The 23758-nt window shown below is 38.7% G+C and overlaps 2 protein-coding genes and 1 long non-coding RNA gene across 4 annotated transcripts; 2 read left to right on the top strand and 1 right to left on the bottom strand.

The window, feature by feature from the left end:
- The first annotated feature begins 140 nt into the window (after window positions 1-140).
- LOC134825714 (solute carrier family 7 member 14-like) lies at window positions 141-1955 on the top strand. Its single transcript, XM_063837925.1, has one exon. It carries the CDS (start codon window positions 141-143, stop codon window positions 1953-1955), a length of 1815 nt encoding a protein of 604 aa, XP_063693995.1.
- A 3949-nt stretch (window positions 1956-5904) lies between these two features.
- On the top strand, window positions 5905-12152 carry LOC134825715 (uncharacterized). 2 transcript variants are annotated; one of them, XR_010161594.1, is made up of 4 exons: window positions 5905-5980; window positions 7153-7240; window positions 11078-11212; window positions 11420-12152. It is a non-coding gene; the product is annotated as an uncharacterized LOC134825715 (long non-coding RNA). The 2 variants fall into 2 exon arrangements; XR_010161595.1 differs by lacking the exon at window positions 5905-5980 and adding an exon at window positions 6002-6949.
- A 2906-nt stretch (window positions 12153-15058) lies between these two features.
- LOC134825713 (uncharacterized) lies at window positions 15059-23682 on the bottom strand (the record flags this gene model as incomplete). The annotated part of the gene is given in 9 exon segments (XM_063837924.1): window positions 15059-16610; window positions 16765-16898; window positions 17194-17354; window positions 17619-17738; window positions 19324-19522; window positions 19737-19910; window positions 20545-20693; window positions 22862-23027; window positions 23513-23682. Coding segments are annotated over 9 exon segments (2193 nt in total), but the record flags the coding sequence as incomplete, so codon positions are not given.
- Window positions 23683-23758: the final 76 nt, after the last annotated feature.

The raw sequence follows: 23758 nt of genomic DNA, 5'->3' as shown, positions 1-23758 counted from the left end.
AATCTATATTATATGTCTATTCTATTCTGTTTGATTTAGCATTGTTTATTTTTTTTGCTAGTGCTACGTGTTGAACATAATATGACTTTCAAGACTTGACTTAAAGCAACAAGTTTTACGGGAGCTTTTCTAGGAGCATAATGGCATCTTGCTGTGAAAAGTACAACTGCAAGCCTCCTTCTTTCTTCGAGAGGCTATTCCAGAAATCTTCCCCCAAATTCCAAACTCAGGAATTAAAGAAATGTCTGAACATTTTCGATTTGACAGTGCAGGGACTGGCTCATATTGTGGGAGCGGGAATATTTATTATGACACCAGGAGTTACAAAGATGGCTGCTGGACCTGGATTGGTAGTATCTTATCTCTTAGCTGCAGCAGTTCTCATATTTACTGTTCTAGCTTACATGGATTTGGGAGCTAGATACAAAGGTATCGGGAACGCTTATGTATATGTGTATGCTGCTTTGGGTGAATTTGCTGCTGGACTTGTGGGAACGTTCATTATGACGGAAATTGCTCTTGGCGTTGGTTTGGTGGCCGTGGGATTTGGACAGAATATGGACAAGTTTATCTTTGAGGGTAATGCCCATAAACTTCAAGTTGAGTATTCTAGTACTTTTCTTCCGGATTACTTAGCTGAAAATGTCAACTTGTTGGCGATTGCTTTAATCTTGTTTTGCTGTATCATCAACTGTATTGGAGTCAAACATGTTGCTATTGTTAATACCATCACAGTGGTATTTAGTTTTGTATCTCTGACCATGTACTGCATCGTTTCATTTACGTATGGCAGTAGCAAAACATTCACCAACTCCACAGACCCTGAAACTGGAAGAGGAGGGGTGTTTCCTTATGGATTTTCAGGTGTCATAACTGGAGCGGCTGTTGTGGTTGTTTCCTTTGCAGGTTTCGAAACTGTGGTCAGCCTTTCAGCGGAAGCAAAGAATTCTAAAAGAGACATACCTCTTGCAACAGGTTTAAGCTTCGGAATCTCTGTTGCATGTTATCTACTAGTAAGTGCTGCTATTTCCTACCTGGTGCCTTGGTATACCCTTAACGAAAGTACGGGTATTCCTGGTTCTCTGCAGGCACACGGGCTCACAATCCCCAAGTACATTATCGTAGCAGCGATTCTTTTTGCTTCTGGAAGTGTTGCTCTGTGCTCCCTAACCACCCTGGCTCGAGGGCTCATGGTGTTCTCCGATGATGGATTGATTTTCAGTTGCCTTGGTTTGGTGGCTGAGTGCTCTAAAGTACCTATTATTGCCACAGTCTCTGCTACAGTTGTGATAAGTTTCTTTACAATAGTGTTCTCCTACAAGATCCTAATTCATTTGGTCGCAGGAGGGGCATTGATTACTTTTGCAGCAGTGTGTCACACTCTCGTAGTTATTTCTTACTCCAAACAAAAGGAAGTTATTGATGAATCCTCTGAACTTATTTTAAACGAATTCGTGGTGAATGAAGAACAGCCTTTAACGTCCCTGAATCAGCAGGACATTGAGACTCTCGAGTCTCAGTACATTGAAAATCAAGAGTTGAAAGTGGTCAGTTGGATGGGTATTATCATAGTTATTTCTACGCTTTGCATTGCATTTATTCACTGGCCGAGCTCATGGCACTTCTGGAAAGTTCGTCTTCCAATCATGATAATACTAGGGTTCATGAACATACTGATATTAATCTACATTAAATCCACCTACCACATCCAGCCTCAGAAAAATCCTGGTTTTGTGTGTCCTGGAATACCGTTTATCCCAGCAATTGGTCTATTTTTCAACCTGGTTTTGTTCAGTTCCCTTGATGTAATGGCACATCTGATGACCGGCGCTTACTTTGCTGTTGGGGTCTTGATGTATTTAGGCTATGGATATTTCCACTCAACTATAACGTTAAAGAAAAAAAAAGAACTGGAACTAATTCCGAATGATGGGACTGACAAAGATATGGACTAATGATAAAACTCTGTAAGGCTAAGACTTATCTGTATCTGAGAGATTCTTTCTGTCCTTTAAATATAAAATGATAAAATGATTTCTCTTCAAATGTCTTCTAAACTTATCTGAGTTTAAGCTGACTTTTATAAGAAACAGATGAGCAACAACCTAAATTATGATTGATGCAGTTGGTGGAAGCTTTTTCCCAGTTCAACTAACAATTAACATCTAGGTTCTGCTAAACTGTTGGCATATTATTCAGAATATTGCTGTAGTTTGCAGTAATTATCATTTTTCCAGTAGAGTATAACAACAGCAGATTTGTGAGTTACCTAGCTTGCTAGTCTAATGCTCACTACCTTAAATCGGGATATTTTGAATTAAATTTAGATGAAAACACCACCTTTAATCGTAGGATAAGTATTTTCAGAATTCTATAGCATTATACAATGAGGTACCAATTCAATTACCTGGGGACTTCAAGCTTTGACGTGAAAACTGGCCACGGGCCTAAATATTACATATCAATCAATTACAATTTATTAATATTACCAATATTAAAAACTATCGAAAATATTCAAGAAAGTATTCTCTAGCCAAAGGGCTCAATATTTAAATCTAAATCTTCAATATTGTCTGGTTTATATCGCAACTTGGGCCCTCTGTCCCCCCTTATCGAAATAACCGTTGTCTTTAATACCTCAAAGCGCAAGCGCTTTCTAAGATATGTAACTGAGTCTGAATAACGCTGACCCGTTGGAGATTCCATCTTTTGTTGGAGATTTCCATATTTTGTAATTCTTTAAATTTTGTTTTCCTCTTCTGTTCATAAACAGATAGAAGATATGGCGGAATGACAGGCTGAATAGAACGCTGCCCAGTATCTACTTAAGAAATTTGTAAATCTTATTACATATTAGCTTTCATTGAAATGCAATCTTTAGAACTTTCGTAGATTTTTCATTTTAACAGAGCGAATTTCGTGTATGTTTTGATAAATTGAAAAGGCTCACATAACCATTTGCTTTCGCACCACTGCATGCAAGCGCAAGGGCTTTGGTACGTTAGAGTATGCAATTGTAGACTTAATCTTGTGTTGTGTTCAATTTCATCTTTATTACTATTACTAGCAACTTATAGTTCATGCTTTGTTTTACTAAAATCTATGGTATTAATTTGCTCTAACCAGAGGAATTTGTTTCCCTTTGAATCAATCAAACTAGATAAATTGTTGTAAATACTGAGATCAAACTATCAATCTACAGGCTATCGTCAAACATGTTGCAAGGCGTCATCTTCAGTGACATAAGCTCTAACCAAACTAACCTTTGCGCTTGCAGTGGTACACACTTCCATATAACCATGCGCGAAGGATCTGATCATAGCTTAACGATACTAAATACTACTATTTATTTCAAACCGTCGACGAGTCCAACTAGACTCGGCGCGCGTCCTGGTACGTTATAAACCTACAGGTTATAGCAAGCAGGAAATTACCTGAGGACCGCAGGCTTTAATATTGATAACAATCGAATAGAGATTAGGCGGAATCACACGCTGTGCGCTGAGCGCAGCCCAGTAACCCTAACTCCTGAGTTGTATTTCGTCGTGACCCCCACGGTCGTTTCAATCATCATTGCAGAGTTTCTACGATACAGGCAACAGGGGAGCCGTGCACTCGTGCGCGGCGGGTATTGTATGACAACTTCTGAGCACTGAGGGTGTGAAATTAATTAAGTTCGGCAAGCAATAATTAAGCGCCCGCATAGGCACAAAAGCACATGGCTAGGATAGTTGTAGCGCGATGCACTACTGGGTCGCGCCGCGCATCAAATAATTCTTCTCGCAACCACCGTATGCAGATCGGCAAGATGCGAAGGATTGACATCGTGAATCAACTAGGATAGGTGAAGTATTAATTATCATTCGGTTAGTAATTTAATCTGTCGGCTATGATCACAGTCCGTGTTGTTATATTATCTTGCTTACTGGGCCGCGCTCAGCGCGCCTGTCATTCCGCTTTTTTTTAAATGAAAATCTTTTCAAAATTTACATACAATATAACATGTGGCGCAAAATAAAATCAAAGTATAACTGATTGCGATCTCTAAAGGACAGATGTATGTGAATTTCAAAGAGAAACCAGAACGCAGTAAAAATGTAGTCGAAACCACACCGCACAAGCCTAGTCCCTGGTAAATGAAAATCAATCAAATAATATGTTGATAAAAAATCATTGCTCTAACCAGAGCCCTCTTACTGGGCCGCGCTCAGCCTGTCATTCCGCCTAATCTCTATTCGGTTGTTGTTTACCAACATTAAAGCCTGGGGTCCTCAGGTAAGAGCCCTCTCGCTTGCAGTAGTGCGCGACCGCCGGAGGCGGCAAATCCTACTTGTGAAACAAGCGCGTCACGCAGTACGCGTAGGCACATGGCTATGTGAAAAAAATCATATTCCTAATCTCTATTCGTTTATCACCATTAAAGCCTGGGGTCCTTAGGTAAGAGTTAGGGCCCTTTCAAATTTTTAAAATTTTGTGCGAGCGATTTCAGATTTAGTGGGAACGACTATTTAGTAATAAGTGTAGTATTTAGTATATATTAGGCAGTGCGCCATCGACCGTAAGACGCACGCGCTGACCCATGACCATTGACTGGTTTTTTAGCTCGTATTTCTGATTTCGGCCCGCAGCACATTATTTTGGAAACAATCAAAAAGTTATGATACTTCCTTGATCACTTGATACATGTTTCGTATCCCAATATACGGCGGCGCGCGCTTCGCGCGCGAAAAGTGGCATGCAACGTATGTCAAATACTTCCCATATAACAATTTTGTTGAAATTTGGTCAGCTTACGTAAACATTTGTAGCGCGATGCACTACTGGGTCGCGCGCGCATCAAATAATGCTTCTCGCAACCACAGTAGTGTGCAAACCAACATTCGAACCACCAGCAGCTGGTGGTCAATTTCCTACGAACGCGACTTAATTTTGGTTCAGACTGGAGTCGAGCGCTACGTTATAGCTGTATATATAGCTCGTTTCACGACGAAATCTTCATTTATTGAGTTTGTCTGTCGATTAAAATAAAAAAACAAAATACAAACTCCAACATAATTATGTTGGAGTTTGTATTTTTAATTTTGTACTCGAATACTGTTAATTTATTTTTATTAAATAGTTGTTTTTCGTAACAGCACACTAGTACGTGATTCCTTTTGTTATTCTTACATAATTAGGAAGATTTTAAACTTCAATACTATAAATAATCAAATATTTACGAACACCGATCATCGGTATGTACCCATTATGCATTATTGGTATCGAAGTCTTATGTTGAGCTAGATATCGAAAAATTTCAAAATGTAAGGCTGTAATTTTGTACTTGTTTAGGTGTAGAACTAGGATTAACAACTTGATTGCTAGGAGCTAGGAAGAGATTTTAGTAATGATGACCCTTTAAACTTAAACTATATCTCTAGTGCACTTCGATCGGTTTTCTTTTCAATTTTGATAAAACCTAGTCGTGATCTTTGTTTCAGAACTTCACTAATTTATTAAGTTTTGTAGTTTATATAGACGGAACATGAGCAGATACCATTTGATTAATTATAATATATCCGATTTGAAATATTATTCTGTCGGAGTTTGAGTTCAACATGGACACATTTATTAACATCCCGCATGAATTTGTGTCGTCTTTACAATTTTTTGCGCTGAATTTGTATGCTTATTAATACTGCCGCATGATATCAGTAGCTGCTATAAAACTAGAGTGTATAGCATGTGTATTATACGATGTTTCCCACGTAAAAATCGCAGGTTGTTTTGGTGCGGCTGGGCACTCTACTGGTGATTGACACCAGAGACTGAGAAAAACTTTGACATAATTTTCAAGTTTGATATGACCTAATAACTACCACATTTACAGGAAGTATGGTAATACATTCTTGTCAGCTGTCTGGACAAATCTTCTCTCGCAGAATTGGATTAAAATTTAATGTATTTTATTTCTCACTTCCAACGATGTCGCAATTATTAGGTAAAATTTGAAGTTATTTTGAGATTCAATTAATAAATTTTAGATTGCAGCTTGATATCACTTAGTATGTACATTGTACTCGGTTGCAAGGGTAGAACTTATGAGAATACTATCATAGTATTATTGCACTATACTATTATGGGTTCATCAAAGTTCGTATCATGATTTGTCACAATTAAACCATCGAGTCACTTGAGGAAACCCGTTAAAGCTCGCAATTGGCGACGAGATAAAGTTTGTGGTACCTCTAGATGTTAAGTTAACTCTTAGGCTCCAATCTTCCTTACTATACCTACCACTCCTTCTTCCTTGATAAGAAGTAGATCCATCTGGAACAGTGAGCTGCTTCTTCCCTTCTATCCCGTACTAGCCTACTCAGCTCTCTCCAAACCGTGAACAACTACTCCCGGTGCTAGAACTTTAACCGCATAATTATAACAGCACAATTCTTTCGCTTGAATCTCAGTCTGCTGTAAGACTGCTGTACCGGTAGAGTTTTTACTTGTATGATTCAGCAATCTGCTCTTTAGATGGTACCGTTACCTCCCGCCATAAGACTGTGCCGTCTTGGTGACCTTGAGAATATCATAAGGTCCGATATATAAAAGCACTATCCAATATCGAGACCCACTCAGGATCCCAAACCACGACTCCTTTCGGTCGTCTGTACTTGCTTTTTTCCTCCCAGCATGGACTAAGTCAATGATACTGTCTTACATCGCTGGCCTTGTTCTTATAAGTGTTCACTCGGCGCTCACAAGATAACATGTTCAGAGATCTGTTGCAGAACCTTGTCGTGCCGTCATTTATATACTCCTTGACTAAGAGCTACTTTACACCTACAGCAAAAATGTGCTAAATGATACCCATCCTCTCCTCACATTACTGTACTTGCACTTACCATCCTCATCTTCGCCATAGAGGTGGTTAAGAGGGTGACGTACACAGCATCTAGCACGAATCCAATAAGTGAGTCTACAGTGCGTGTCGAAATACATTGCATGTACCCTTATATATTAATTGAGACAGAATTTTAATAAATCAACAAATTCTTAAAATTTAAAAAGGTAGAATTTAATTCTATGGCATTTATTGAAACCTGCTTTTTTAAAGTTGAGAATTGGTTTCAATTTCTAGAATATCACGATAATGTTGACTCAAAACTGTTTCAGGCAGCTATCAAGTCTCAAGATATGACATAATTTGATAGAATGTTAGTACCAACGCTATCAGTGCATTGAAGTCGAGTTCTCGATACAGGTATTATAATTAGGTTCTATCGACCGTTTTTGTAGTCTTAACTCATTTTTATTTGTTATTATACGACCAATTAAAACCTAGCAAACCAGACTTCTTTATGTGCTAAATGTTACTTTAACCTTAATAATAGCAGCATTGTGGCAGATATCCAGTTACATTTTTTCCAGCCGTATATTATAAATATACAGGGTGGGCCAAAAGTCAGTGTGCAAACGTTGGCATTAATAGCTCAGTCACTGAGTGCCCAATTGAAATAATTGGTTCTGGTATGACTTACTACCACCACTGGTTCGAGAAATTTGTCAAATCGAAACATATTTGTGTTCATTGTTTTCAAAAGAAGGTTCATTTTCGCATTTATTTGATAGTTTGGATAATCGGATCGAGCCAAATTTTATTGAATTGTGTTTAGCCATTTAAATTACGTTTGCTCTAAAAAAATGAGAGTATATATATATTACTCATGCAACTAAGATAAATTGAGTATAAATACTCAATTTATCTTAGTTTAAGTTCCAAGTTATATAACTCATTTTCTAAAGGTCTCGTAAACTTTAATCAATTACAGAGGGTGTGGCCTCTTTTTCACTGAAAAGACGCCATCAGATTTAATTGCATTCTGGGACCAATTTTGGTGTGATTTAAAGTATCCTACAAATTGGTGTTTACTGTTTCGACTTTTGTAAAATCACTGTAACAATATAATCTATATTCTTATAGTTTCAACCATAATAGTGAAATAGAGGGGCTGGCCAATAGCCACACCCTCTGTAATTGATTTAAGTCTACGAAACTTTCAGAAATTTGTGTGTAATTCGGAGATAAATTAAACAAGTTGTTATCGGCCACCATGTGTAAACGGAATGTTCTAGCAGACTGTATAATACTATAACATACATTTTCTTACACACACATAATCTAATCTCTGGAATGTTGCTATGATATCAATGGCAATGTTTTGATACTGTGTATTATCATGATTATGCCTTACAGGCCGATCTTCCGATGGAGTTTCGGTTGCCATGGCAACACATCAATATGATAAAGAATTTGTAAACGCAGTCACAACTCTGTCGTGTACACTGTACGGTGCGAGCGGTTATTTTATGATAGGTAACATCTACTTTTTCAGCATTTGCGGGATGACCAGTTCACACGTATATTTTCGCAGACACAACTTCGCATAAAATTATATCCAATTATTCTATAACCAATTATCTACACGGACTTCTGTCTAAATATGAATGAAATCGAGAAAACCAAATATTATATGTTTCATCCTGAAGTGCTGAGTTCTCAGGCAGTAAAATCATGATCCTGATAGATATCGAAGTCTCCTTAAATGATTGTCTCTGCTGCTTAATATATCTGGATTGTCGTTGGGAGGCGATGCAGATTTGTTTACTTTTAAGGGGGAGGTTCTGCTCAGCAGGAGAAAGAGGTGATGCACATTTTGTATTTGTCTGACATGTAGGACTTGAGCCACGTTTCCGTAAGTGCAATAAACGGTAACGAGTGGTTTTTGGATTTCTCCTGAATAAGAGCTGAGATTTTTGGCACTTCCCATATACTCGCACTTGATGCACAGGATTCATGGACTGGACATTTAAGACGAGGCATGAGGAATAACGGGCACGTGCAGTGTATCCTCTGAGGCGGTAGGAACTGCTGGTAGTGGTATAGTGGGTAGTATATATATATTACTCATGCAACTAAGATAAATTGAGTATAAATACTCAATTTATCTTAGTTTAAGTTGCAAGTTATATAACTCATTTTCTAAAGGTCTCGTAAACTTTAATCAATTACAGAGAGTGTGGCCTCTTTTTCACTGAAAAGACGCCATCAGATTTCATTGCATTCTGGAACCAATTTTGGTGTGATTTAAAGTATCCTACAAATTGGTGTTTACTGTTTCGACTTTTGTAAAATCACTGTAACAATATAATCTGTATTCTTATAGTTTCAACCATAATAGTGAAATAGAGGGGCTGGCCAATAGCCACACCCTCTGTAATTGATTTAAGTCTACGAAACTTTCAGAAATTTGTGTGTAATTCGGAGATAAATTAAACAAGTTGTTATCGGCCACCATGTGTAAACGGAATGTTCTAGCAGACTGTATAATACTATAACATACATTTTCTTACACACACATAATCTAATCTCTGGAATGTTGCTATGATATCAATGGCAATGTTTTGATACTGTGTATTATCATGATTATGCCTTACAGGCCGATCTTCCGATGGAGTTTCGGTTGCCATGGCAACATATCAATATGATAAAGAATTTGTAAACGCAGTCACAACTCTGTCGTGTACACTGTACGGTGCGAGCGGTTATTTTATGATAGGTAACATCTACTTTTTCAGCATTTGCGGGATGACCAGTTCACACGTATATTTTCGCAGACACAACTTCGCATAAAATTATATCCAATTATTCTATAACCAATTATCTACACGGACTTCTGTCTAAATATGAATGAAATCGAGAAAACCAAATATTATATGTTTCATCCTGAAGTGCTGAGTTCTCAGGCAGTATAATCATGATCCTGATAGATATCGAAGTCTCCTTAAATGATTGTCTCTGCTGCTTAATATATCTGGATTGTCGTTGGGAGGCGATGCAGATTTGTTTACTTTTAAGGGGGAGGTTCTGCTCAGCAGGAGAAAGAGGTGATGCACATTTTGTATTTGTCTGACATGTAGGACTTGAGCCACGTTTCCGTAAGTGCAATAAACGGTAACGAGTGGTTTTTGGATTTCTCCTGAATAAGAGCTGAGATTTTTGGCACTTCCCATATACTCGCACTTGATGCACAGGATTCATGGACTGGACATTTAAGACGAGGCATGAGGAATAACGGGCACGTGCAGTGTATCCTCTGAGGCGGTAGGAACTGCTGGTAGTGGTATAGTGGGAGCGCTGTTCCTGGCTGAAGAGGTGGATGTGGTCTGGGGTAGTGGTAGGGCATTTGAGTTTGAGGGAGGCTGGACCGGTGGTCGACTATTTCTGATAGGAGTCCGATCCTGGTTTGCATCGTTTCCAACAGTCTCCGTAACTATAACGATCCTGTGATCTGGTATTGGTTACTTAAACTCATTTAATTGAACATGGTGTTTGACGTTGGAGCTTATCACTTTACAGTTTACATCACCTTACCTGAATAATTGAATAGGATGAATACTGAATAGCATTTATTAATGCTTTCTTTACCCGGAGAACTCTGTTTTACTTGTCCCTCGGTAACACAAGACCGTGAGCCGTGACACTTAGTCACAATAATTAAGTCATAAGTCAGAAAGAAGTCCATAATTCGTACACCCATGATTATGTTAAATATAGATTGACTCCAGTCTCCATTGTTCAATGACTTCGTCAAAATGTTTTAGGAAAATGTTCACAGATTTGTTAATTTTGGACTCAAATTAACGTTGAGAAAAACTGAATTTATTTTGGAAAAATCCCGGCTAAAACCAAAATCCCGGCCGGTACCGGTACAAAATCGCCAAATACCAGCCGGTATTCCGGCTGCGCCGGTTATATCCCGGTCGAGTTCTGTCTGAGACCTAATTTTCTCTATTTCTCGTGCAATTTTAGATCAGACACAGTCATCTAAATTATTTAATAAGAAGGTTTAAATTATAAGCAATTAAAAACAGTTGGGACTATCATTGTTTGTGAGTACATATTATACGAATATAAGGTGGTTAATATAATTATAACACATTTAATATAAAACATTTAAGACACATTTTTTTATTCCTGCATTGTACTCATTAATTTAACTAGTAATATTATATAAAAACCACATTTCTATTTGTACAGGGAGCTGCTGGTAAACTACCGTCGCTATACATCGACTATGACTACAATCCTACTTTTAAAAACAAACTACATACATATCTCACATTTGCGAGGACTACTTCATCACAAGCAAAAAATCGACATTGGTAAATAAAGGTAGGTTCTTTTCACTGACTTCGTTAAATGAGTTACATATTTTCACACAAATTACGTGCGTGATCATTAAAGGGTTGCTTGTGTGCAGTTACTTCTGGGCCAGCGCCACCCTGTTGGGAGTTTTCACATAAGTAAATTTGCCGATAATACAATTTTACTCATTCTGGACATGTTACCTATATTATCATTATACTAGTATTTCTTCAGGTCTGTCTTCTATAACCACGATGAAAAGAAAAGCTGGGCGAAAACACTTGAGACTGCAGATTGCAGAACTGGAACACTCTATTTGAAGACAGTGGCTGCTGAGTGCTGAGCTGCATCAAATCTATCAGCATCATGTAACTTCGATCAGGAACAGACTCCATTTCATTTCCGACAACTAGCACCTGTTTTCCCTAGACTTACCAAGTATTAAGTAACTGCATTAGTATTAGGTTAAATTAAAGGCCCTACATCGAACAAGTCTAACAATTAAAACTTAAATGCAAGAGTGCACAATTTATCACTAAATATCTTCCTCTTTTAATTCTAATCAACACACGGTTTCGTCTTTGTTTCACCCAATCGTGCTGATAATCAGTAATCATGCACTCTGCACTCTAACTTCGAGATGTTTCAAAAGGGCTCCCGACGAGTTGAATTAGATCAATATTTTCTTTTGATACATAGATACTGATTGGGAGGTTCATCATACTATTCTTGTCACATGGTAACGATTAACGATTAGCTGATCAGCTTCCAGCATCGACAGGCCGAAATCCATAAATATAATCAGTTGTAATTTAATATTTATCATCGTCCGGATCATCATAATATTTTAATTTAAAGTTACAATTGAACGGTGTTAAGAAAGATAATTTAAGAGAAATGTTTTGAAAGTGCCTGATTTCGAGTATAAGATCTGTACTGATACATTAATTTTCAGATTGTTATTATAGTTTATTTGTATTTTTTATATTATCTTATCCGCACAAGTTCGGAAGCCATCTGAACGCTATTGCCAGACACAGGCATATATTTATTTTGGGGTATCATGCTCTCAGAAATTTCAACTCAGTCCGATATTATAGTTATACTAACCTGCATTGCATAAGGTTAATTGTCTCGCAGTCTAGTGCATAAACCTTTTATTTTGTATAAACTATAAACCCTTTATTTTGATTGGGAAAACTTTAGTTTAATGTGGTTACCGTCTCTAAAGTTGGCATGATAGTTAATAAACTCTTATCTATTATGTCACTGAAGATGACGCCTTGCAACATGTTTGACGATAGCCTGTAGATTGATAGTTTGATCTAAGTATTTACAACAATTCATCTAGTTTGATTGATTCAAAGGGAAACAAATTCCTCTCTTATCTATTATGACTATATTTAAATTCAATCCTGTAAAGTGATACTCCTTTTTTAGTAATTTAAACATGTGTTTTCTCCTTCTGATTTTTAAACTATTACCGGTCACGCTGAATAATAATGACATCAGTGAATTTAAAGCTATCGTTAACATCACTCAGAAAATGCGCGTCTTTAGCGCAGCGCGTGTCTTGTTGTTATGCATCAATCCTTCGGTAGATCGGCGAGATGCACCACTGTGCCTCACCGAGCTGCGAAGGATTGACATCGTGAATCAAGTAAACATTTACAGAACCTAAATTAGTTTGAGCAATTTCGATGGTCAGAATTTGAGTTATCAACGAATTTATACCTATTTTTTATTTGTAAACCTCTTAATCAAGGCCAATCTCTCCCAACTAAATTAGGTTCGGTAGTTAAGTATGATTGGAAGGTTCTGAAAAAATTTCAACATGATTCATGTTTGTAGCGCGATGCACTACTGGGTCGCACCGCGCATCAAATAATTCTTCTCGCAACCGGCCGTATGCAGATCGGCGAGATGCGAAGGATTGACATCGTGAATCAAGATTTAAGTTTAGGAACCGAAGATATGACAGAATAATACGACAAAAATCAACGAATTTCGTCAAATTACGCGACTTTTACACCTAATTTTGCTTGCTAAAGCCGAGCACCATCAAATATGGCACTTCTACCTGGGGACTTCAAGCTATCATTTAATTGACGATATCAATTCATGGCAGCTCGGCGCGGCACAGTAGCGCATTTCGCCGATCTAGCCAGAGAAGCCTCTGTGAGAAGCCTCATGAGTGCGCGGCGCGGCGCAGTAACGCATCGCGCTACAAGCTATCATGTAGGCGGAATGACAGGCTGAGCGCAGCTCAGTAAATGGCATCTAGGCGAAACTTGTATCACGTGGTGACCCCCAAGGTCGCATCACTAGATAGAGTTTAGACGATACAGGGGGAGCCGCGCACTCGTACGCGGCGGGTCATACAACGTATGACAAGGCGAAACTCACTGCTCATTCCAAAAAATCCAACCATTATGTTACAGCTCGAAAAGCGTGAACACCTTTCGTCCCATTTTCATCACTATATCAACTCCGATATTTAACATTTGTTGTATCACGTCGTGACCCCCGCGATCGTTTCACTGTAGAGTTTCTACGATACAGGGGAGCCGCGCACTCGTGTGCGGCGGGTCATAAAACGTATGACAAGATATTTGATATTTGTAGGTTTTGAGGTTTATATTTATATTGACCATTGTTAATGACCAGGCCCGGCGCGCGCTACTTCGTAGCACTCGAGAAGAAAGCGGCGTTGACTACTTCGAAGAAATTCAGACGAGTAACATCCGTCAAGGTTTATAACTCAACCACGTGCTACTGCGGGCGCGCTATTGCAATACAAGTGCAAGTGCTCTGAATAGAGCAAGTTAGCAATTGTAGGTTTATAACCTACCAGGACGCGCGCCGAGTTGGATTCATGGAACAGATATTTTACGAGTATCACCCGTTAATTCCAGGATGCAGGACCGTCGACGAGTCCAACTCGGCGCGCGTCCTGGTAGGTCATAAACCTACAAAAAATCTTATTGATACATGATAGGGGTCTAACTTCAGAAGTAAAAGAAATAGAAAGTTCTGGTTTTCAACAAAATGTTCGTTTTGTAAAACTAAAGTTACCTCCCGGCACCAGGAGGAAAATTAGGGACATTATAGATTTTGAATTATCGCGAAAAGTTTTATTTTCATGGTATGGGCAGTAGGGGTCGTTCACATATTACGTAATCAGCTGAGGGGGGGGGGGGGGCGGGGGGTTCCGAATGATTACGCTAGTGTAATTTTGACACAATCAACAATAGCTATGTGTAAAACTGATTACGGAGGGGCCGGGGGGGGGGGGGGGGGGGGGGGGGGGGGGGTAAAAATGTTCCAAAAAATGATTACGTAATATGTGAACGACCCCTAATAAAAGTGCGCATTTGCGGATTCTTGTTCTCTGATTATATTGGCTAAATTGTATCACGTGGTACGTGGTGCAATTGCATTCTTGGAATGTTTGAAGCGTGCAAATGCAATGAACTTACGAGCGGGGGGGGGGGGGGGGGGGGTAAAAATGTTCCAAAAAATGATTACGTAATATGTGAACGACCCCTAATAAAAGTGCGCATTTGCGGATTCTTGTTCTCTGATTATATTGGCTAAATTGTATCACGTGGTACGTGGTGCAATTGCATTCTTGGAATGTTTGGAGCGTGCAAATGCAATGAACTTACGAGCGCGCTCGGAGCTCAACAAGCTGTGAAGACGCAATTATCACCTTACCTGTAGTAATATCGCCAGCCAGTAAGGTTTGATAGATAAATGACAAATGTAGACGCGCATCATCTGTCAAATATGTCAACAGATATTCAATATCTTAAAAGAATTAAAAAAGTGTTTGCAAAACATTACAAAAGCTTTGTATAGGTGTCTCAGTTTTACAGTAATCTTATCAAAAAGACTCACGATAAAGTATATTTTTCATAATGCAATAATAACGTATATATGATTATATTATAAAATACCCTACATTCAAACAAAATTAAATTTATCAAAAATATTTTACTGAATAACTTAAACAGATTGGAAAACAAAATAAACCTTATATTAAGATGAAATCAGCGTATAATATTGCATATTGATAATATCAAATTTAAAAGCACCGGGTAAAAAATAAAGTCACTCCTTAAAGTATAACTAATAACGTACTGCTTTAGCTTGCATAAACAAGTATAGTGAAATTGTAAGGACACGTGAGCCCCAGATAATAATAGCCGTAGCGGTCTTTAGTGGCAAATGGGATGGAAAATTATTTATTTTTCAGTGATTAGATTATTATAGGAGGCTGAAATGAAAGTGGCGAAGAGTAAATAAATTGAAACCGTCAACTGTTTATATAGGATATCAAACCCTTCTTAAAATTACGATAAGGTGACATAATTATACATCTTCCGACATTGCTCGAATGAGCAAATGTCCTGGCAGATAGCAACAATTATTTAAAACACTGAACCAGCAATTCTTATCAACGCTCCAGCTGCAATCTGATACATCGTCATTAAATTATCAACTCAATCTTCTGGGGTACAATTAAACTGAATCGATAGCAGTCTCAATTTCTCACGCAATACTTCGTTTTCCGTTCGTAATCTCTCTAATTCGCAGCTATCAATCAGATCATGTCCGATTTCCCAACTTTCATCTTGATTGAGTTTAATTCTAACTCCTTGCACGTGCACTGTCTGTTGCGCGGCACCAACTTGAAGCTCCACTTGACAATCCCGCACAGTGCATTTCAAAGTGAGAGGGATACTTGCAAGAGTGGGATCAGGCTCGAAAAACACTGCTAACCCCTCCAGAGACCGGTCTCTAAGCGAGGCGATAAGACTACTGGCCTCTACCTCGCAGTTCATCTGGAGAGATTCTAAGGAAGTTGTGATATCGTCGCTCGTGACGTCACTAAAGTCATCAACAATTTGTGTTTTGTCTACCATGGTTGAAGATCTGAGAATTGGAGGTTCTACTGGGTTCAATTCTATCCTAGCATAAATCTGATGAGCGTCACTCGATTCTGAGCCACGACACCTCCACTTAGACAAAGGAAACTCCCGGGGCTTTATCTCCAAATCCTCGTCCAAAACTAGGACTCTACGACACGTGACCTTGGTAATGACATCAAGTGCAGAATGTACCGCCAACACAGCATCACCACAGTGAACCTGAATCTGATCACGTGACAAAACACCCTCACTAGATAGACCCTCACTGATAAGTTTAGCGCTCACTGCGTGCAGTTGCTGGTAGTTGTGCGCGACTAAGCTGTCCTCCGTGGTGGTTTGGACCCCCACTGACAAAGTCTCTTTCTTCTTGCTTACTCGAGTGATGAACTTGAGGAGTGTCTCTTTGGTGTCTCCTTTAGCTAGGGGATTTAGTTCGTTGGTGATGGATGAGATGCTGAGAGCGTCTTCCTCTGACTGCAGAGACAATCTCTCTGAAAAGTAAAAGTTTAGTTAAGGTACGTCATTATTGCATGCATACGGAATTTTCCATACTTGATAAAGTTCTTCTTTTATTATCTCCCACATTCCAAACTTTACATTTTGCAGAAACCGTACATTGACATAACATGGAAACAATTGACAAACCAGAAAGAGAGGCTATAGTCGAGTCGGATCTGCTGAGAACAATCCAGTTTAATTTGTTTTTTTGATCATTCTCGGGTGTATCAGTTCTCTCCAGTAAGACTATGTCTTCTTCCGCTAGAAAAGATTCTCGACATCTGGGAAGAAAGTGATCTGGTTAGTAATTATCCTAGTTAGTGATGGATATAACATATGTTATTGCTATAAAGTGTATGTATTGATTTATATCCATACTATACTATGTTTTCAACTTGACGAAATCCCCCTGCAGCCTGCGCCCTGCAACCGGATTAAAAAGCAAACAATTTACCAAAAAGTAAACCAATTTTAGCTCGCAGATGGAGTTAAAATCTCGCGATTTTTAGCACGATTGTAAATAATATAATCATCTTATAATTTTGATTTATGCCTCGGATTATTTGCAGGACCCACCCAATAGAAGGACTATCACTAGTCAGGTGACTAAGACTAGTACTAGCAGTGTCGGGAGGAGAAGTTGACAGGGAGGGGATGTAGGGGCGAGGAGGCTCCGGGAGAGCGATGTCTAACATCAGGTGGTTCAGAAGGGCTAACATCTTGAAACACGAGCTGTCCTGTGGGGACATGTCACGTGTGAGGTGTTGTCACGTGTTAGGTGTTGTCACGTGTTAGCTGTTGTCACGTGTTAGGTGTTGTCACGTGTTAGCTGTTGTCACGTGTTAGGTGTTGTCTAGTTTCATAATTATTACAATTATTGTAATTATTACATAATTATTAGTTTATATGGACAAGCTAGGTAAGTCATGGAATCTAAAAACGAACCAAATATATCTGACCTGAACGCTAGAAGTAAATATTTGAGTAACGGAGAGGATTACCTGAACGCTAGAAGTAAATATTTGAGTAACGGAGAGGATTATCTGCTCTACAAAACTTGTCATCTCCTGGTTGAGTCGGAGAAGGAACAGGTACTGTTCTCTATCCAGCGTGCAGTGAATCTGGGGTGTTTCTAGTTTTACAACACAGACTTAGTGAATATGGGTTGTTTCTAGTTTTACAACACAGACTTAGTGAATCTGGGGTGTTTCTAGTTTTACAACACAGACTTAGTGAATCTGGGGTGTTTCTAGTTTTACAACACAGACTTAGTGAATCTGGGGTGTTTCTAGTTTTACAACACAGACTTAGTGAATCTGGGGTGTTTCTAGTTTTACAACACAGACTTAGTGAATCTGGGGTGTTTCTAGTTTTACAACACAGACTTAGTGAATCTGGGGTGTTTCTAGTTTTACAACACAGACTTAGTGAATCTGGGGTGTTTCTAGTTTTAAAACACAGACTTAGTGAATCTGGGGTGTTTCTAGTTTTAAAACACAGACAATAGTGAATCTGGGGTGTTTCTAGTTTTACAACACAGACTTAGTACTAGTGAATATATTTCATTTAGTTATCAGTGAATTAATTTGAGCTCATTTAATCAGTGCGCCTAACAAGGTATGTAAATTAGTTTACCCCTATTCCCAGGACCTGCTCGTTACTCATGAATATAAATAGATTCCCTGAATTAATTTACTGAAGTTAATTATAATTTTTCCGTATGAGATGTAATTCTGTGGGAATAGGGCCGCAGGTCTTACATGTGGTATATTTATACAGAAACAATCAATGAGGAACGAAGATTAACTAATCTTTCCTTACCGCTGAGGACACAATCACCGCATTCAATGATCAAATCATTCATTGGGTAAAGAATGTCACCTTGAGAAGAAACTGTCATTTCAGAAACATTTCAGGCAACTGACTCGTGGAAAAGATATTTGTGATTCGTGGATATATTTATATTTATAAGATATTTGTAAAGATATTTCTGTACATTTCTAATCTTTGCAACTCTGCTATTATTAGATCAGTGCTAACCAATCACTATTATATATTTCATTTAGTTTATAGCGTCCTCGTTGAATTAAGTTTATTTATTACAAGTAAACGATTAAATTCTTTATTTGAACCGCATCATAGCGGCATCATTCGTTTGATCGCTCGTTTTTACCATTAATTTGCGGTGGATTTGATAATTGAGGCGATTATTTTACGTATTTAACGTCTTCGTTTGTTAGTGGTCTTATTAAAATTAGTCTGAGAGTCTTCTCATAGGGTCATTATTTCCATCTTTTGATTATCTTAATTAGTATAGCTACTTTTTACTTTCAATACAGAATCAGACATGATTTCTCGCATGCTAAATTATACCATAAACAAAATAGAAATAGTAAATAATACAGACAAATCCGTCGGTAAATTTCGATTTACCGAAACAACGAGCTTTCAGATAATTTTGACGTTTTTGAGTTCCATTTACCATTAACAAATTTTGCGATCATAATATAAATATTACGGAGTTATTACAGCTCAAGATAAGAGATAGATAAGAGATAAGAGATAAGAGATAGATAAGAGATAGATAAGAGATAGATAAGAGATATAGATAAGAGATAGATAAGAGATAGATAAGAGATAGATAAGAGATAGATAAGAGATAGATAAGAGATAGATAAGAGATAAGAGATAGAAATAAAAACTCACAGATTTAGAGCACTTCATGAGGAGCAAATAATCAGTAGCCAGGGAGGTGATTGTGTCCTGCCTCCGTAGTGTATTTCTAGTTAGCTTCCTGTGTCCGTTCTCCACAATAACGTCACTGGGCGTGGTCGTGACGTCATTAGCAGCGATCTCCTCGATCATCCACATGTGGAGAGGTATGTCTGATATGAATCTCCGAGACCTGGTGGTGTTGTGAGGTTAGAAAATTAGAAATCGTTTGATCAAGCATTTAATTAATTGGGATAATGTGTTCTTTAAACTGTTGTTTGAGTTTGGTGAAATGTGTTCTTTATGTTGTTTTAATTTGGTGAAAACTGTACAGTTAATCCTGTCTTGTTAGCGGATAATTTTCAGAATAACATCTCTTAACACCACAACCATAAGACCCTGCCCACCTGTGTTTCTCCCCGGAGTTATTATCTGTGTTATAGAGAAAGTCAGCACTGAAGCTGTCGAAAGTGAAGCCGAGTACCAGGTTGTTGAGGAGTGGGAACAAGTCGGGGAGGGAGGAGAGAGGGGAGCCGGCTAGGTGGGTGTCTGATATATTCACACTGCTGATACTGCTCCTTCTGTAGGGGGTTCTCTGTCTTACACATTTCAAATTGGGTGTACTAACAGTAAACAAACTTTAATCGTATCCACTTAAAATTCTTGGTTGTCTCATTAAGTCATTACATACATGATACAATGTATGTATAATATATCCAGGATATAAGGAACGATAATGAAGTTATAACTCCTAATAATGAACTAATTGCTGCTAGTTGCTCCTAATAATGAACTAATTGCTGCTAGTTGCTCCTAATAATGAACTAATTGCTGCTAATTGCTCCTAATAATGAATTAATTGCTGCTAATTGCTCCTAATAATGAACTAATTGCTTCTAGTTGCTCCTAATAATGAACTAATTGCTGCTAGTTGCTCCTAATAATGAACTAATTGCTGCTAGTTGCTCCTAATAATGAACTAATTGAGCTGCTAGTTGCTCCTAATAATGAACTAATTGCTGCTAATTGCTCCTAATAATGAATTAATTGCTGCTAGTTGCTCCTAATAATGGACTAATTGCTTCTAGTTGCTCCTAATAATGTACTAATTGCTGCTAGTTGCTCCTAATAATGAACTAATTGCTGCTAGTTGCTCCTAATGATGAACTAATTGCTGCTAATTGCTCCTAATGACCCCCTAATTAATTAACTAACCTGCTCTGAGGAGTGCTGGGCAGCTCAGGAGATATATTGTGACCAGGAGAGTTGTTAGCGCTGGGGGAAGGGGAGGAGTTTACAGGGATACCGGCGTATACAAGGTTACGCCGCTGTCTGCTCTTTTCTTCTTGCATTTCTTGCTTTAGCTAGTGTGAGGATTGATTAGCTATTTAGATGATTATTGTATAATTTAGATGGGTTATTTCTTTAGTGGAGAAGTGAGTTTATTGTTAAGTGAATTCTTACAGTTACGATCGGGTAAAAGTTTATAGAAGTATTAGAGATCCCAGCATGGGAGCAGGACTATTGAGCGGTGGACTGTTGAGCGTAGGACTGTAGGTCGGTGAAGGTCGGAAGTAGGACTGTAGAGCGGTGTCAAATCGCCAGGGTAGGACTCTAGAGCGGCCACCCTTATAGATCTCACAACATGAGGACTTTAGAGCGATACGATCCTAAAATGAGGACTGTAGAGCGGTGGACTGTTGAGCGGTGGACTGTACGCCGGTGAAGGTCAGAAGTAGGACTGTAGAGCGGCCCTCTCTTATAGATCCCATAACATGAGGACTCTAGAGCGGTACCCTCCTATAACATGAGGACTCTATAGCGGTTGAAAATTTGAAGATTGAACACTCAACGAAGCTAAGTTATACATTGTAACTCGTGATTGATTATGGTCATGACATTCTAAGATGATAACTTTATTAAAGAGTCATGGAGTTAATGAACATTTTCATTTACTTATTATAAATATTTCATTATTATAAATATTTCATTACTAATATTATAGTGTAACTTAATTTAAGATTATTGGTCGGTCTCAACGTCTTCCAAATGATTGAAATATTCCCCTGCTACTCGAAAATGTAAAACGTGTCTTCGGTATTTTAGTGAACTGTTCGTATCAATGTGATTTCGCTAAGCAGAGTACCGATCAAGTTCGTGCAGATCATTTAGGAATGAGGATCGCATCGCGTGACGCTTAAGCGCCTACTAATCTGGTGACGGGACTGATTCAGATCAGATCCCATCGCAGTGCGATATCTTGTTAGGCTTTCGAAGGTATGGTATAAATATCACGGAGTATCCAGTTTTTGTATATCAAATTCGATTAGGAGCTCGAAGTATGATGGGACAACATCGTCGACTGGGAGGAAAGCAAGCTGCATGAGTCTCCGTATCCACACACGAACAGGACCAGGAGTCCAGAAATTGGTAAGGGGGTTGTTGATACCATCGTCGTAGGACTTCTTGAGTCCGTTCTCCCGCACCCATCTCAGGACTGCCTGGCAGAAGTGGAAGTAGCAACCGTCCACCACTGCTGTGATATTTATGCCATACCTTTGAAATCCTAACAAGATATCGCACTGCGATGGGATCTGATCTGAATCAGTTCCGTCACCAGATTGATGAACATGAGATATCCTTAGTAGGCGCTAAAGCGACACGCGATGCGATCCTCATTCCTAAATGATCTGCACGAACTTGATCGGTACTCTGCTTAGCGAAATCACATTGATACGAACAGTTCACTAAAATACCGAAGACACGTTTTACATTTTCGAGTAGCAGGGGAATATTTCAATCATTTGGAAGACGTTGAGACCGACCAATAATCTTAAATTAAGTTACACTATAATATTAGTAATGAAATATTTATAATAATGAAATATTTATAATAAGTAAATGAAAATGTTCATTAACTCCATGACTCTTTAATAAAGTTATCATCTTAGAATGTCATGACCATAATCAATCACGAGTTACAATGTATAACTTAGCTTCGTTGAGTGTTCAATCTTCAAATTTTCAACCGCTATAGAGTCCTCATGTTATAGGAGGGTACCGCTCTAGAGTCCTCATGTTATGGGATCTATAAGGGAGGGCCGCTCTACAGTCCTACTTCCGACCTTCACCGGCCTACAGTCCACCGCTCAACAGTCCACCGCTCAACAGTCCACCGCTCTACAGTCCTCATTTTAGGATCGTACCGCTCTAAAGTCCTCATGTTGTGAGATCTATAAGGGCGGCCGCTCTAGAGTCCTACCCTGGCGATTTGACACCGCTCTACAGTCCTAATTCCGACCTTCACCGACCTACAGTCCTACGATCAACAGTCCTCCGCTCAATAGTCCTACAGCCCCCAGCATATACATTATACATATAAACTATACTTGGAACTTGAACAAGAATGACAATAATTTCGATTGATTGAATACACTGAGAAACAGTTAATAACTATTCAAATAACGGAAAATTCGTTATTGTCGAATAATTAATTCGTTAAAATTGTCTAATAAAATTAAAGATAACACACCTTCTCATGACGGGTCAGTTCCTCCAAAATCCCAGGAATAAGGTCCTGGTTGTGGATGTGGGGTAAAGGAGAGGGGTCCTGAGGTTTGCTGGGGAACTGGGAGGGGTCTGATACTATGGAGCATTCCAAACATTCTTGTAGGAGTGTGAGCAGAGGTAGGTACATTCTGGGATACGAGAGAATTACGTAACAGTAGCAGTACATTGGTGTTACAATTGGTGTTACAGTGTAACTAGTGATTCTAAAGTTTATCTTTGGGCAATTTCGTAATCTGTCGATGGATACATACATCACGGTTGATTGACGCAAGATATTAAAAGCACATACTAAAATGCTATTTAACCTCGCTAATTAGTTAATCCTCGCTCACCGCCATGTTCTTTTGTATTTCATAAGACTAAGAAGTGTACTGTTCATTTATCAACCGTGTATTTACCAGATACAAATCGTGCTTCAAGGTTTGTTCACTTACCGTGCCGTAACCATTTTGTATGTATCAACCGTGGGTTGAGTAACCTTTTAATGTGTGTCAAATGTCCATCGACAGATTACCAAGTTGCCGGAAGAAATTTATTTTGCTCATGTAAAAGTTCTAAAGTTCGAAAGGAAGGATCACCTCTCACGCGTTACATATAACGCGTTAGAACTCACGCGTTATTCAGGTTAGAAACAGTCAATTTGGAGAACCACAGTTGCACGCCCTTTATCTGTTCATCTTCAACAGGTTCGCTCGCAGTAAGTGGTATGGTTATGTGCGGTAGTACTAACGTAACTTTTAGTCTGTAGTTTGCTGTACTCTCTCCCTTGCTCAACTCCGTCAACTGAATAAAATCTGTTACTTGGCTCGTATAATATAGTAACATACCAGTCAATGCCAATGATGATACGCGAATGTTG

The sequence above is a fragment of the Bolinopsis microptera genome, unplaced genomic scaffold (genome assembly GCF_026151205.1).
Source record: "Bolinopsis microptera isolate Bmic1 unplaced genomic scaffold, MBARI_Bmic_1.0 sca31, whole genome shotgun sequence".
NCBI lineage: Eukaryota > Metazoa > Ctenophora > Tentaculata > Lobata > Bolinopsidae > Bolinopsis > Bolinopsis microptera.
Note: the sequence above shows the minus strand (reverse complement) of the source record. Positions and strands in the feature narration are given on the sequence as shown.

Bases quoted from the DNA above. Each gene is read 5' to 3' on its own strand.
- LOC134825714 (XM_063837925.1), top strand. From the start codon at position 141: ATGGCATCTTGCTGTGAAAAGTACAACTGCAAGCCTCCTTCTTTCTTC.